The sequence below is a fragment of the Dryobates pubescens genome, chromosome 17 (genome assembly GCF_014839835.1).
Source record: "Dryobates pubescens isolate bDryPub1 chromosome 17, bDryPub1.pri, whole genome shotgun sequence".
In the NCBI taxonomy this organism is placed as follows: domain Eukaryota; kingdom Metazoa; phylum Chordata; class Aves; order Piciformes; family Picidae; genus Dryobates; species Dryobates pubescens.
In genome coordinates, this window is record NC_071628.1 from 19821712 (window position 1) to 19836392 (window position 14681).

Consider the following 14681-nt stretch of genomic DNA (forward strand, 5'->3'; position numbering starts at 1 on the left):
AGTGTTCCTCTTTTAACAGCTTCCTCTGTGGATGTCCAGCTTGTCCAAAGCTGGATAGCTGCTGCCACAGAAATAGGCAAACAAATTTAAAAGCACTTAATTTTCATAGCCAAATGCTGGATCTGACCCTGGAATGTGTCCCATGCTTTATCTCCCACTGCAGACCACTAGTGTTTAGGGCACTGAGGTACTTTTAAGAGGGAAGAAAGGAGCCAGATGGGGCTTCAGTCTCCCACAGACAGGGTAAGAAGGTAAGGTGATTGTCTTGATGTAGCAGTGTCATTACCTAACACACTTCTCTGTTGTCCATAGGCTGGTACACTCCTCCAAAAGAAGATGGCTAATGTTGAGGACTGTTGTATACCTGGACCAATGTTGACAAAACAAGCTCTTTTTTATGTTTTCCAACACAGACTCAAGCTATGAGTGCCCCTATAACAGCTGTACTGAAGACTTTAGCTATTAGATAAGTTAGTGGATAATCTGTCAACTGACACAAAGTATATGTTACAGCCTTACCATTCCGCTCTTCTTAGGCATCTGGATTGAGCAGTTTGGGCATTTACTGGTTTTGTTCTTACAGATTGAACATATTTGGGCCATGCCCTCCCTTCTCACTATTTTTCTTCTTATTTGAAAGTATGAGCTCCCTACAGCAGGCTATCAAGTTACTAAAGACCGCTCAATAGGAGTGAGTTCACACACTTTTTGTGTATTTCTTACTTGCAATATGCCAACTGCAGAGACTTGCATTGTATCATTTCATTTAAAGCCAAGAAGTTTAATATGTTGTTTAATGCTGTTTTAGGAAATGTCAGGTCATGCAAATCACAGTAGGTTGTTTTTTCTTGGTTTGGTTTGTTTTTTTTTCTGGTCTAAAATGACAGCATTTGTAGTATTTCCAAATTAATGACTTAGGAAAAACTTCTGTATGTTAAGTCATTAAACATTTTTCATGGCTGTATAAGAATATGAACTGTTCCTTGGAAAAGATGCTTTTTGTTTAAACTATTTTGTTGTTGTTTTGGTTTGGTATTTTTTTTCGTAAGTAGAGCAAGGCTGTGCCAACAAAACCTTGTAACTAGTCACTTCCACTGGGGCATCAGAACTTGCTGGGCTGTTCCTGCTACTTGTTGGCTCAACCTCCTTAACAAGAAGAGCCACAGTATGAAGCTTGAAGTTATTTAAAATACTAAAAACCTTTCTAGGTGTTCCATTTTATTAACGGGTTGTTGCAATCATTTGTAAACTAATGAACTTATAAAGTGATTGGCACAAATTGAGATGAAAATCCTTGAGTGAAAATTTTTTTTATATAAAAGCTTCAGTAAAGTACAAAAACAGGTCATCTGATTCAGAGGTTTGAGAAAGGTTGCCAATAGTCATGATGGTGGTTTTGTTGTTAAAAGACTAATGGGAACTGTTATTTCTTTATTAGGGAATGGATCTGGGTCTGTGTAATTACACTATACTTCATTGCCTTACCGAAATCGATTCTATTTTGGTTGTAGTACTAGTCATTAGGCCTTTGCCCCCCTCTGGGGCTGAGCTAAGGGTGTGTACCATGAATTAAGCACTTTTTAGAAGCGCAGAAGCATGTTTTTGTTATGGTTCTTTAGTTGACTATCAAACTTGTGCTCTCTTCTCTGTCCAGCACTCGCGGGTCCTTGTGCATTTGCTTCTAGATCCAGATTTTTTGCTCGAAAGAAACGATGGGGGAGGTTTGGCACTACTTCCAGTACGTTTTGTTTCAAATGGAGGGGGGGTTATGTCCCGGCCCTTCTGCTTGCGTGGTTGTACCGGTGTTTGTCGAGGCCCTGGAGCCGGTGCTGGAGGATGGCGGCCGGTGAGGTGGCCCTGCGGTCGCAGCCCGCCCCGTACCTCGGCGCATGCTTCGGTTTGGGTTCCATTTCTCATTGCAGAGTTACTTGGCAATGTACAGTAATTTGTAAACTTGCATCAAGTTTATGAATAAAAACCATTTTAAGAAGTGCGCTGTGTCCGTGCTGCGTTCGGGGCGGCGAGGGGGCGGGGTCCGGGGTGTGAGGCGAGGGCTACCCCGGCTCGATGCAGGTCTCCCGCCGCTAGGTGGCGAAACTGGCTACTCTTGCGTCCACAGCCGTGTGACCGGAAGCCCGCCCCACGAATGTCGGCGCGCGGGTGACGCAGTGCGCCGTTGCTGCGGCCGGGAAAGGGAGGCCGCGGGGAGTGGGGCGGCGGCAGCAGTAGTCATGGAGGCCGCAGCCAAAGGGGGCTTCGTCCTTGGCAACCTGGTCGAGGTGGTCGAGCGCGTCCTCGGTTTCTTGCCTACCAAAGCTTTGCTGCGTGCTGCCTGGTAAGGGGCGAGGCCGCGGAGGTCAGTGCCTCCGGGGCGATCGGCTCTAGTCCTGAGGTAGCTGCGGCGGGAGTCGGAGGCCAGAGCGGCCCTGCTGACGCGTTGTGTCCGTGGTGTGTTCTAGTGTGTGCCGGCTGTGGAGGGAGTGCGCTCGGCGGATCTTGCGAGCGCGGCAGCGGATCGCCTGGGTGTCGGCGCTGGAGCCGGGTCCCGCCGAGAGCCATGCACTGGTGCGCGCGCTGGCCCGCGAGCTGGAGGTGAGCGAGGGAACGGGCCCGTGCGAGGTGGGCGGCAGGCGCTGCTCGCTCCTCAGGGTGGTTTGCGCCAGCGCCTTTCCCTGAGCGTCTCCTTTGGGTTGCTCCCGCCCCGCCCTGGCCCGCGGGCCGCAGCGGCAGCCCTTCGGTAGCGCAGCCCTTCTTCCATCTTTCTGCAGAAGGTGCGTGTCCTGCCGCAGACCGTGCTTTACATAGCTGATACAGAAACTTTCAGTGGGCACGAGGAGTGTCACGAGCAGAAGAAAGGTAAATCGTGATGTGAGTCGTTCCCGCCTCAGGGAGGGCTCGGGGTGCTGGGGCAGCGCAGAGAGATGCTGGCAGAAGGGGAGTTCTCCGACCTGAATTTCACGGGAAAGTAAATGTCTTGCAGAAAACGTGATCGCATGGTTTTATACGTGTGTTCTGAAACACGGCTCGTAGGTGTGTGTGATTTTACACAGCTGAAATCCTTTCTCATTCTCTAGAAAATGTTGATTCTGTTGCATGTTTTTCCTCTTGCCGATCTGTACAGATTTGCCATGCCGTTAGCAAGGCGGCCACTAGTGGGCAGCATTGCTTCAATAGGACGGGTTTAACTGCCGGGTTTGTTCAGTACCATTCAGAACGCCTCACTTTAACTTTTTTCTGTTTCTTGTTTTCATTTTCTAACAGCCAGGAAAAGAAACAGCAAAGAAACAGCAATTGCACTCGAAAAATTGTTGCCAAAGCGATGTCAGGTTCTTGGATTGGTCACCCCGGGGGTTGTAGGTAGGAGGAAAATGTGTTCATTTTGTGAGAGATCAGTTTGAAAGCATTCAGTGTATCACCGTTTCATGTTTATCACAATTTCGTGTGTGTTTGAAAGCATTGTCCTACAGATTGATGGGAGAGATCTTGCAGTGATTGCTATGTTCTGTTTCTATTGTGTTCAGCAATTTTAAGGAGTTTATAGTGTTGCTGTTAATTTATGTAGAGCTTAAGCTCTTTATGTGATGCAGGTATGATTAAGAGTTTATTTAATTGAGCAGGCAGCTTACTGCAGTTTTTCCTGCTACCTTAATATAATTACTGAAAGTTTCTTGACTTTGCCTGTGTTTTTCATAGTTGTGCTGTGTCAGGAAATCCATGGTATGTACCTGTTCGTTATGGTCTAGTAGGAGGCATCCACAGTAACAGGGGAAAACTTAAAGCCTACTTAGACAGTTGTTTTCTAGTGTTTTATATTTTTAGTATTAGAAAGTTTTTTTCCCCTACTTTCTTACCTTTAATTCTCTTCCCACAGCATAAGTAGGGTATTTAATGGTTGTCACTAGCGTAATTAAATAATACATTCCCAGTATTTGTGTGAGTTTGCTTTATACTATAATCATGTACTTGTATAACATCTTTCCCCATTTTATTTGTGGTCCTTAAAAATCTGAGTGGGTTTGTGTGCTCGCAGAAGCTGGCAGGAGGGCTTGAGACAGCTGTGTTGCACAGTACTTGTTTTCCAACTGATTTTGGTGTTTGGTGCAGATGCAGTGACGTGTCCAAATGTATCTAGATCTCCTTGCCTAAAGTAATTTCAGCATGACCTATAGCTTGCAGGACTTCTGTGTGCCTAATTTTACCAGAATATCAGAAAAAAATGCCCTGGTTTTCAATTACATAAGGTGTTACAGAAGCGAGCTGTCATGTTTTACTTCAGATGTTCTGCCTTTTTTAATCTGCGTTATGGTGTAGATGGGAGTATTGGAAAAACTGAATACAAGATGTTTGGGTTTTGTATCTTTGTAGTTACCCCTATGGGTTCAAGCAGCAATCAACCTCAAGAAATTGAAGAGGGTGAAGCTGGGTTTGCTCTGTTATTTCCCAAAATCGATGGGGTGAAAATTCATACTTTCCATTTCTCTAAAGACTCGAAGAACAGGGTCTTCGACGAAAGCAAATTTGCTGAAGCAGGTATTTTCATGTTCTTCACCTTACTAGCTTTTGTGAAATGTTGTATTGGGTTTTTTAGGCACCGGTGTGGAGTTATATGTGGAACCAACGGCTTCTGTGCTAGCTCCATTCATAAAGCAGGCTGTGGCACTTCTGGGCTGCAGCTGGTGATTATGCATCTCTGTTCTTAGTGTTCTTTGGTGGATTAAGTTATCCTAAACCTAAAGGCTTTGCGCAGCCTCTGACTAGTTAAAAATAATGATAAATGAGTCTCTGCCATTGGGAATACTTCCTGGCATTACAGCTTAGAAATGAATAGGGAGGAGCTGCTGCTCTTTTCCAAAATAATTTTGCATTTAGATCATAGCTTAGGTGTAGCAAGGAAGGGAAGAACAGAAGACAGCATATTTCAGTGTGTTTACATTCTTCATGTTGTGTTCTCAACAGGGTAGGTCGTTTATGAGGAGTAATAGAACGAGGGTTTCTTGAGTCTTCTAGGAACTTGGAAGTTTCTGTCCTGGGATAAGCAACTGGCTGGTATATGTAATGTATTTAATTTTTGAGTAAAGCTGTTTGCTACGTAGTGGTCTTACTAAATAACCTAACCACTTAGTTCTTGCTTATAAAAGGACAATGGAGGCTGTCGAGTAAAATTGGAGAATTGTGCCTTTCAGAAGTGGTAGTAAGGAAGTGGAAACCTGGAGGAAACAGATGCAGTCTTATTTTCCTTGCTAGATTCTTTTCAGAAATTCTTGGTTTTGTGTGGGGAGTGCAGGCCAGTTCCTGCACGCCTGGGACACTTGTGTCTTGTTTTCCCAACCGCGGTGGTGGAAAGCTGTAACAAAAGATGTGATGTGTTTTTGGTGGATGCTTGGACCTCAGGGATCAAGATCTAACAGTGTTCAAAAACAGTGTAGCTGTGGGGCTTACAGACATGGTTTAGTGGTGGACTTGGCAGTCTTAGGTCAGCGGTTGGGCTTGATGATCTTAGAGGTCTTTTTTGACCTTAACAATTCCATGATTCTGAAAATAAGAGGATCAGTGTTTGTGGTGCTGTTCATAGGTCTGAAGAATAACCCAGATCTTCGAGTGGTTCTTCTGTTCGGCTACAACTCCTGGAAGTCTGGAGCGACTCGATTTCTCCACCAAATAGTCAATCCTTTGAATGAGAAAAGTATCATCCTGGCTGGGGGACAAGTGGAGAGTTTTACATCACTGACCTCTGAGAAGTAGGTATCTTATTGAAGGTAAACTGTGAAGAAGGTTTCAAATGGAAGAAGCACTGTAGAAGCCACAGTCTTTTAGTTAGAGTATATTAGAAATGCCTATTAACATAATGCCTATTTAAAGAGAATAAAGTCCAACTACTTGCACTGTAATCTAGCCAGAAATCCTGGAAACTTTGTATGACTAGGTTAAAAGCTGGGTTCTGGAAGCCTACCTAGAAGCCCACCACAACAGAGATTTCCAGCTTCAGATAGCCTGTGTGTGTTCACTGTGATCTGTTTACTCTTGACTTGTGGATAAATTATCAATCATTGTGACAAACCATTAACATTTTGTTTCTGGATCACCCTTGATTTGGCTCAAATATCAGAGCAGTAGCTGAACAGGCAAACAGAACTGCGCCCCAGGAGTACACCTGATCTGTTACTGCTGCTGAAAGACTTGGCACTCACAGGACAGGGCTAGATTTCATTCAGCTTAAACCCCTTTTCTCTGCCAGGATGCCTGCAGGGCAGACTTTGGCTCCAGTAGCTCTCTGCACAGGGAGAGCCCTTTGTGCCCTCTGACTCGTGGGTGCTGGCATATTCTCACTGGAGTATCCTGTGCCTGGGGTGTGCAGACACAGGCATTGCTGCAGGCTTCTTGTGCCCCTTTAGGTTTGGAGTCTATAGGAGCATCAATCTTTTTTGTTGTGCCTGATGCATGCCAGCTGCATTATTAATCCAGATAAGAGAGCTGACCATATATTAAATTACTGCTAATAAAACATAAGTACATAAGGGCTTAAACTAGTGTGTCCTGGCCAACCAAATGAGTTAATGAGATATGAATCTGAAGCTGTTACTGACATTACTGTTGCCCTGGTTTGCTAGGTAAATGCTGAGTATTGTTCCTTATCTTAGTGTTAACTAGTAGTTGAAATTGCAGAGCTGTGAGATATGCTGCTGAATTGGGTGTGTATTTGAAAGGTAGGCTGACACTTGATCCCTGGTAATGGGTGAAAAGATTTCCCTTGTGAAAGGTTGCTAAAAAAAAAAAGTGATAAATTGTAAAGTCTTTGACTTGGTTTTTAACTATGGGTGGCTTTCCAAATGGCCAGGATGTTGATCTGCTTTGAAATGTGCTTCTGTTGTGGTATGAGTTTGTTTGGGTTGGAAGCAGAGTCCCTAGAGCATTCTCTAACCCAGTGCCTGTTGCCTTTCAGCAGCAGCGCCCAGCCTGGCGATGCCTGCGGTGTGGTTGGGCTGGCTTTTAGCGGCCCCCAGATTCAGAGTGCCACTGTTCTGTTGGACCAGGATGTTGCTGACGAGAGGACAGCAGAAGCCGCCATGCAGCGTCTCAAAGCAGCAAACATCCCTGAGCACAACACCATTGGCTTCATGTTCGCCTGTGTTGGCAGAGGATACCGCCATTATAAAACCAAAAGGAATATGGAAGCAGATGCATTTAGAAAGTTTTTTCCAAATGTTCCTCTCTTTGGCTTTTTTGGACATGGGGAAATAGGATGCGACCGAATAGTTACCGGGAATTTCGTATTAAGAGAATGTAATGACATCAAGGATGACCTGCTTCATGGTTATACTACAGTTATGACTCTTATTCATCTTGGTTCAACTAAAGTGAACCAAGCGTAAATATGTTTTTAATGCTATAGCAAGCTGTTTCTTTCATTCCAGAAAGCTGAGAAGTCTGGAAGAGTGGACACGTTGCAGTTAAAGCCCCTTCCAAAATGTAAACATCATTTTGGTGATATTACTGAACCTTGTAGTTGGAACAGAGTTTAACACCATAGCAGTGTCTTCTGTGTAAACTCCTCTGTGTGTCAGAATTGCAGGTAAATGATACTTGACAGAATTCTGCAATTGAAGAAAGTCTTTCTTTTAATTGGAGAGTGGTTTGCACAGGCAGCGGTTGGGAGTCCAAGTATCAACATGTAGAAGGAAATGGTACTTTGATGTGTTCTATTTATGTATGTTAAACAGTCTAGAAAAACTGCTTCATAAAATCCGTCGTTGCCTGGATTTTATTTCAAGAGAGATACACAGCCTGCCAGACCTGAGTCCTATTTACAGAACTGAATTGTTTTACTAGCTAAAATGAATGAAAGTCATTAGAGGAAAATATCAAAGTGCTTATTAAATAAAGATGAAAATATGTTGAAGTACCTTGCCTTCTCCTTAGAGAAAAAGCTCCAATTTAAAGAGATGTCCAATTACAAGCTCAACTTGTCTTGCCATCTTTAACTGAATCTCAGTTGTCTTAAATACCTAGTTTAGAATAATACATGAAATTTTGTGTGGAGGAGCGGTTTCAGTCTTGGTAGATGTAAATTTACACAGTCGAAATGCACTGGCTGCTTTTTCTTTTAGATTCTCCTGAAGCACAGTGCTCTCTGTTACAAACCTGTGAATACCGAATGCTAAAAACCAACACTGCCTGGTAGCATTAAGTTCCTTTAAGATGCCTTTTTTCTCTATCATTCCAAATGGGCCACACAAGACATGTCTGTGTTCTATTTATGTAGAGCTGTTAAACACGACTTGTGCTTTTGAGTGTTTTCCTGTGCTTTTACATCAGCCACCTGTTTGGATAGCTGCAGCTGGAACACAGTGTACCAAAGTTCAAGTAAGTAAATTCAGGTTAGTCTCAGTATAGCTAATAATATATTTTTACCCTTTTAAATTAATTTTTCCCTTCTATTTTCACTTGTACAAGAAAATAAGATCAATTTTGCACCATTTCACCACGGTTCTAAATGTTACATCAGTCAGCTGGTCTGTGTTCAGTATAGCAAAACAGTGATTAGCTGTCTGTTGTACAATAAAATAATTACACTTTGCATTAGATGTACCAATCCGGACTACAGCTGGCAATGTTTTGTCCTTGCCTAGGTAAAACTTTCCCTGAACTTGGCTCAGCAAGCTAAAGTAGAAGTGTATTTGTTCTTGCAGTTTACTGCTGGTTTCAGTGGGTGCTGAGCACAGGGAGCACTTTCCCATGGCTCTTTTGACAATGTTTGGGGTTTTTTTTCACTACAGAGATGAGCTGTGAACTCCCAGTGGCCTTCTAGGGATAGTGGTGTGACTTAGAAAGTAGTTGCTGCATATAGAAGGAAGGGAGTTTGGAAATAGAATGTGCTTGAATTTTAAGAGAAGCCTCTTAGTGGAAAGAGAATACATGTTTTTTTCAGCATAACAGAATGTTGTGTTTAGCCCTTTCTGTCTACATAAGTGATGTGTTTAACAGGAGGTGAGGAACACATTTGATTTCCCTAACACAGACAGGATTCTTGTGACTCTTAGCGTGAGCTAGGGCTAGTCTGCATTGCTACTTGCACAAGCCCGTGAGCTTTGACTTTTTGCTGTAGTAGAAGCAGATGAAGTGTGATCAACCATGTCCTGAACAACAGTGCAAACATATCCCAGAGTGTCTGAAGAAGCAGATGGTGAGCTCTGGCAATGGCTCAGCAGAATAGGAGATGAGATTGTGGTTTGAAGAGGCTAATGATTAATGAATGTTGCTGACGACCCTTAAGTGGTAAACACAGTACAGAAAGGATGCCAGGGGACAGGATGGGATCCCAAAAGTCTGCACAAGAGTCCAGAATCATCCCTTTGACCTTAGGGAGTGGGGATGAGCCCAAGGGATCCCACAACCATGTAGTGCATGGCTGGCACTGCTGTGCTGTCTCTCCCAGATCATGCCGTAGCGTCCAACTGACAAGGAAGGTAAGTGTAATGGATAAAATTGCAGCATCTGTGATTAAAGTGTTTTGGTGTCCAAATTCATTTTGCCTTCACAGTGTCATTTGCTCTTCACCCATGACAACACCTGAGTGAAACTAGAATGTATTTGCTTAAGGGATGTACATACTAAAAGGCAGAGCTTGTTCCTAATTGATAGGAAGTTTTGCAGTGCAATGATTTATATCCCTGTCACTCAAAAAATAACCATGAGGTTTTGAAGTGGACACAGCTAATCGAATATTCAGCAGCAGAGGCAAACATGAACATTAGGACTGCTCTTAAGATAATTATTTGCAGTTACAGTGCTGATGGCAATATGTGTCCAGCAAGAGAATATAATCCCTAAGTGACCACAACTGGAGAAAAAAAGACCCAAAACCAAAGAAAGAAACAAAAAAACCCACCAAACCACTGTTAAAGTCACAAGAACTGCAGGGAGGAGTGATGGTTTCTTTTTCCATATGTTTTGGATAGGAATTATGTTGCACACTCTTAATGCATTAAATGAAGTCAATGGTAAGTTTCAGAAGCACAAAGAGTAGGCAAGCAGTGTGATGTATAACCTTGTGCTTGCACAACCAACAGCAATTAATTGTCAATCAAAACTATTACTATAATGACTTTTAAATTAAAAAAAATATCATTATAGGATATGTCTGTATCATGCAGTTGTAAGAAAGCAAGAGTAATTTCATGTAAAAGCCAAATTGTGCTAAATGGCCATAACTATACTGCCAGAAAGCAATTTCCATTAAAAACTGCAGAAAATTGTAAAGATAGTGAACCTGAGTTTTGTTACTGAGTGTCAGATTTGGTTTGGCACAAGTTAATATTTGAACAAACCATATTTTAACAGATGAATTGAGACTCGCCCTGAATCGTGTCCCCTTGGCAGGGAACAGTAAACCAAGATAAGTAAATGGTGCAACCAAATTTTGACTTCCAGCATGCAGTAGAGAAGGCTGGTAAGTGTTAAAAAAAGAGAAGTGGTTACATATGCTTAATTTTCGGGTAGAATTCCACCTCAAAACTTGCTCACTGTTCTTACTCCCTATTAGTTTGTCCTAAAAATAGAGAACTTTCTACCAGAAGTAACTCTGTAGTGGTGTTCATTAGCATTCATATAAGATGCTAACTTTGGTGTAGACCTAAGTTTTCTGAACCCCTCACGTCTGGCCAAATCAGAGAAGAAGTTTTATTTGCTGTTTAGCTGTCTACTTTTACTTGACTTAGTAGGATGATACAAGAAAAGGGCATTGAAGAATTGCAGGTTTGCATAGTTAGAAGTTATGAATACAGGAACAATGTAAGCCTAAATGGCCTTTTATATCATAATCTCTAAGCACTCTGCAAAAAAAGAAACCAACAAAAATTCCCCTATGTTTATTTTGTTGCTATTGTGGGGAAGATTTGTTGGGTTTGTACTGTATGAGTCTGGTGAATCTAAAATACATTCCATCTTAATACAGCCGTTCTATTTCCTGCACACAAAAGCAGGTAAGATAGATGTTAGACTCATTATCAGATTCCTTACTTGGAATTTTTCCTGTTCCTAATCCCATTTCTCAGCTAGACATACGCTCCAGAAGAGGCTGTTTTGGGCTCTGGATGACTCTTCAGGATGTTCTGTCTAGCAATCTGTTGCACAAAATACAGGCGCAGAGGTGTGCAGCGAGGTAAACTCTGCTCACTTCTGCTGGTGGTGATGTACCTTAGTCCTGTGCCACAGTTTTAGGCCAAACGAAATTGAGTTTAAACATTGTAGGGCCCTTGTACTGATTAATTCATACCTTCCAGCACAAGAGTATTTTTCTAAACAGAAAACATAGCTACGGGGGGGAGGGAAAGGGGGCAGGGGAGGGAAAGGGGGGAAAAATTGTACACTTCCTCCCCTGCCCTTCCCAAAGGGAGGGCATAAAATAGATTTGGATTATTTGGAAACAATACTACCTGGATATTTATGTTAGAATTATTAGAGAAATAGCTGATCAGAATTTTTTTCCAAGTGCTTTGATAATTTTTGAGCAAAAATTCTACCCCTTAATCAACAGAATTTGTGCTTCTATACGCTTTTAGAATACAATTTACAAATTGCCATCACTGCATTTCACAGCTAGATCCTCACTGAGATTAGCAGGTAGCACAAACTTCTCAAAATAACTGTGCCAGAATGATTAACATCAGTGAATCAGTGGCAGTCACGTCACCTTTTCAAGATTAATTTTCATAGCTATAGGAGTTAGAGATGTTTGGTAATTTACAAAACTTGTTTCAGCTGAGTTGCCAATGTGAGAAGAGCGAGAGCAAACATGAATCCCCTTGAAACTGACTCCTAGAATCTCGAGAACCAGTTTGAAACGGTTGGAAAAAGTTGAGATAGCTAGAAAAATTCAGTGATGGAGAACATAGACCCCAGATTCAAATTACAGAGCCCTGTTTAATAATGCCACCAGTGGATGCTCAACTACATTCCTGCAGCTCACCAGTTGTCTGTACAAAACTTGTAGTCAAATATATTTTGAGATGGTAATTTGAAGCCAGTCTCTATTAATGTACACTGGAAAAGAATGTTCAAGTGTTACACACAGATAGGAATTTAGAAATGTTAGAAATTGGTAGAGTTTTAATTTGAGGGATGAAAACAGCAGTATCTTCAGGTTCTACAGCTGCAGGCTCTGGTCACATGCTCTCACATACTCACAGGAATAACTCCTGATTGAAGGTTTCATGGAGTGTGAATCACAAACATGGAGCTGAGTGGCAACCTGCATATTTGTATTTCACAAAACGTCTGTTTGGCCCTTTGCTGTCAGGAATTTAATCTCACTCTACACACAGGTTGAACAGGTTCCAGTCACAAGAAAAGCAGGAACAGACTTCAGATAAGCACAAGCAGATCTTGTTATATACAGTGATGAAAATGATTTTAGGTTTTCTTAAACATCTTCAGACATGCACATTTGGCTGGTTTTGTGTGCTCATTGTCCACCGAAGTGCAGGAAATAGAGCAGTAGTGTCTTGAAAGAAGCACTTTTTTGGCTAATCTTAACCACAAAGACCAAATAATTTGGATTATTTTCATTATTCTGATAGATATTCCAACTCTTCATTGAAGTATGTAGATGTCAACAGAAGTCATTATAATAGAAAGAGGTACATATGCATCCTGGTAACCTAGAAAACGTTGCTAGAAAGCCATAACACAATTTAGTTTCAGGTGTTGTATTTTTCCCTAGAGTAGATTCCCAGACATAGATATGTCTTCATTAATATTCCTGGGTTTGAATAGGTCATAGTACAAGTGCAAACTCTTATCCAAACTAACCCAGTCTTTCATTTTTCACTGGAGGTAGCTTGATGTCTTTTAAACAAATCTGAAATGACACCAAAGGAGGCAGTGGGGTTTTTTAAAGTGGAAGAGTTAGGTATCCCGTATTAGCTCTATAACCTTTGGCTACAGCTCTCCCTCTGCCTAGGCAGTCTCTTCTGGGCACATACTCCTGATACAGAATTTGCTGAGCATATAAGAGGAGTTTTTAGGGTTTTTTTTCAGGTAAGCTCTCTGCTTTCCCTATATGCTTGGACTCTGCTCAGTTTGGTAACTCCTAGTCCAAATACAGCAAAAACAATGGCACAGACGCCATTTCTGTCGTAGTAGGTTCTCTTCCCCCATTTCTTCTTTGCTTTCCATTTTCAAATAACTGAGTCAGACTGTCAGAGCCCCTCTACTGCTCTTAGAAAGTGCAAGTCTGGGAGGAAACTACTTTTTAGTGCAGTATATTGTGAAGGGGTTGCACAACATTGAAGGTAACCTAAAATGGGAAGTGCTACCAAATGGACTTATCATTGGTCTTCCTGCTTAATACTTAACAGTATCAGTCAGAAGACTACGCAGCACAGGGAAATGCTCTTGTTTTGTTTGAACAGTCAAGTAATTTCTCCTCCTTTTCTCATACTTTGCCCCAGTTTTTGGACTACTGGTAAAACAAGTTACATACAGAGTAACCTAGAAGCAACCATTTACTTGATCTATCAAGCCATTTCCTGTTAATGGCTTGCTTTTCATTCTGTTAATGATCAAAATGTTTGTAACACATTATTAAAAAGCCATTACTATAATATGCTGGAAGGAAAACATGACACCCAGGTATAAAAGAATTTTTGACATAACACTATAATGAATTACTGTGTAATCAGAGTGAAGGTTCCTAGGAAATAGGTCTTTTCTGGTTTTCTTCCCTCCATAACCTTTCAGCTGGTGGATGGTCAATTTTAAAGACACGAGATCCTATGTTTCATGAAAACAGGAGTAAAGTGTAGAAGACAGACCTAATTATTCATCTCTGCACATACCCATAACATTCTTTTAGACTCCACTGACTCCAGCCACAAGATCTGATCCACTTGAAACTGGTGTTTCTTCAGCTTTATTGCTCACTTGCTTAATTTTGTAAGCAAGCATTGCTAGTGTGTTGCACAATTTTATCAAATGTTATGTACTGTTGGCTACCCTGTACTTTCTGTGGCATTAGACCACCTTAAAATGAATTTGCAGCCTTCTCTCATTTTGACCTGAATGTCATATTCACAAACTTTGTGAACTGAAGTAATTAATTTTAGAAGCTGAAATCTTCTCAAATGCAATGGGTTTGAAGCAGTTTCAATCTCTAGTAGGCCTTCCTTCAAAGATAACATTGTTTCATAAATCATCTTGTTTGTATTTAAACACAGTTTGGGTTTATTCACCCCCACTAGCTGTACAAATTGTTTCCTGAATGATACAAACAAGATAGGTAACAGCACATAACTATTCCATGTCCTTACAGAATGCTGAGAGTTGAAGAGTTTGTGGAACACAACTTCAATCCACCTATTTCTTACAACCTCTGCTAATATTTCCTTCCTGAGTTTCCACTTAGGATGACCACAAGCCTTTTCCTTCTTCAGTGAAAACAGTACACCAGACTTCAGTATTAAGCCTGAATGTCTCATGAACAGTAACATATGGAAGTCATTCATTTTCCCTGAGGCTGTGCAAAGTACTTTAGGTAGTACTGATTCTAATGTAACTGTCAGTACCACTATAAATCTCAGTGGCATGTCCCTGTGCGACAAAAAATCATTTCTACCTCTCCTAGTCTTTAAAACAACATTATCAATTTCCTTCAGAGTATCTGCTAAAGGTCTGAAGTCCAGAAA

The 14681-nt window shown here is 41.7% G+C and overlaps 2 protein-coding genes across 3 annotated transcripts in view; both read left to right on the forward strand.

The window, feature by feature from the left end:
• UBE2Q2 (ubiquitin conjugating enzyme E2 Q2) overlaps window positions 1-1033 on the forward strand; it is a 46082-nt gene extending 45049 nt beyond the window's left edge. Inside the window, exon 13 of the mRNA XM_054168819.1 lies at window positions 313-1033. Coding sequence (XP_054024794.1) covers window positions 313-344 — 32 coding nt within the window. The 3' untranslated portion in view covers window positions 345-1033. The remainder of the gene's footprint in view (window positions 1-312) is intronic.
• A 1116-nt stretch (window positions 1034-2149) lies between these two features.
• Window positions 2150-8526, forward strand: FBXO22 (F-box protein 22). Of its 2 annotated transcripts, none has more exons than XM_054169154.1 (7): window positions 2150-2335; window positions 2460-2592; window positions 2769-2856; window positions 3262-3357; window positions 4366-4530; window positions 5573-5738; window positions 6941-8526. In XM_054169154.1, the coding sequence occupies exons 1-7, from the start codon at window positions 2232-2234 to the stop codon at window positions 7368-7370; spliced, it is 1182 nt and encodes a 393-aa protein (XP_054025129.1). In that variant the 5' UTR covers window positions 2150-2231; the 3' UTR covers window positions 7371-8526. The 2 variants fall into 2 exon arrangements, with proteins under 2 accessions (XP_054025129.1, XP_054025130.1); XM_054169155.1 differs by having other exon boundaries at window positions 6944-8526.
• Window positions 8527-14681: the final 6155 nt, after the last annotated feature.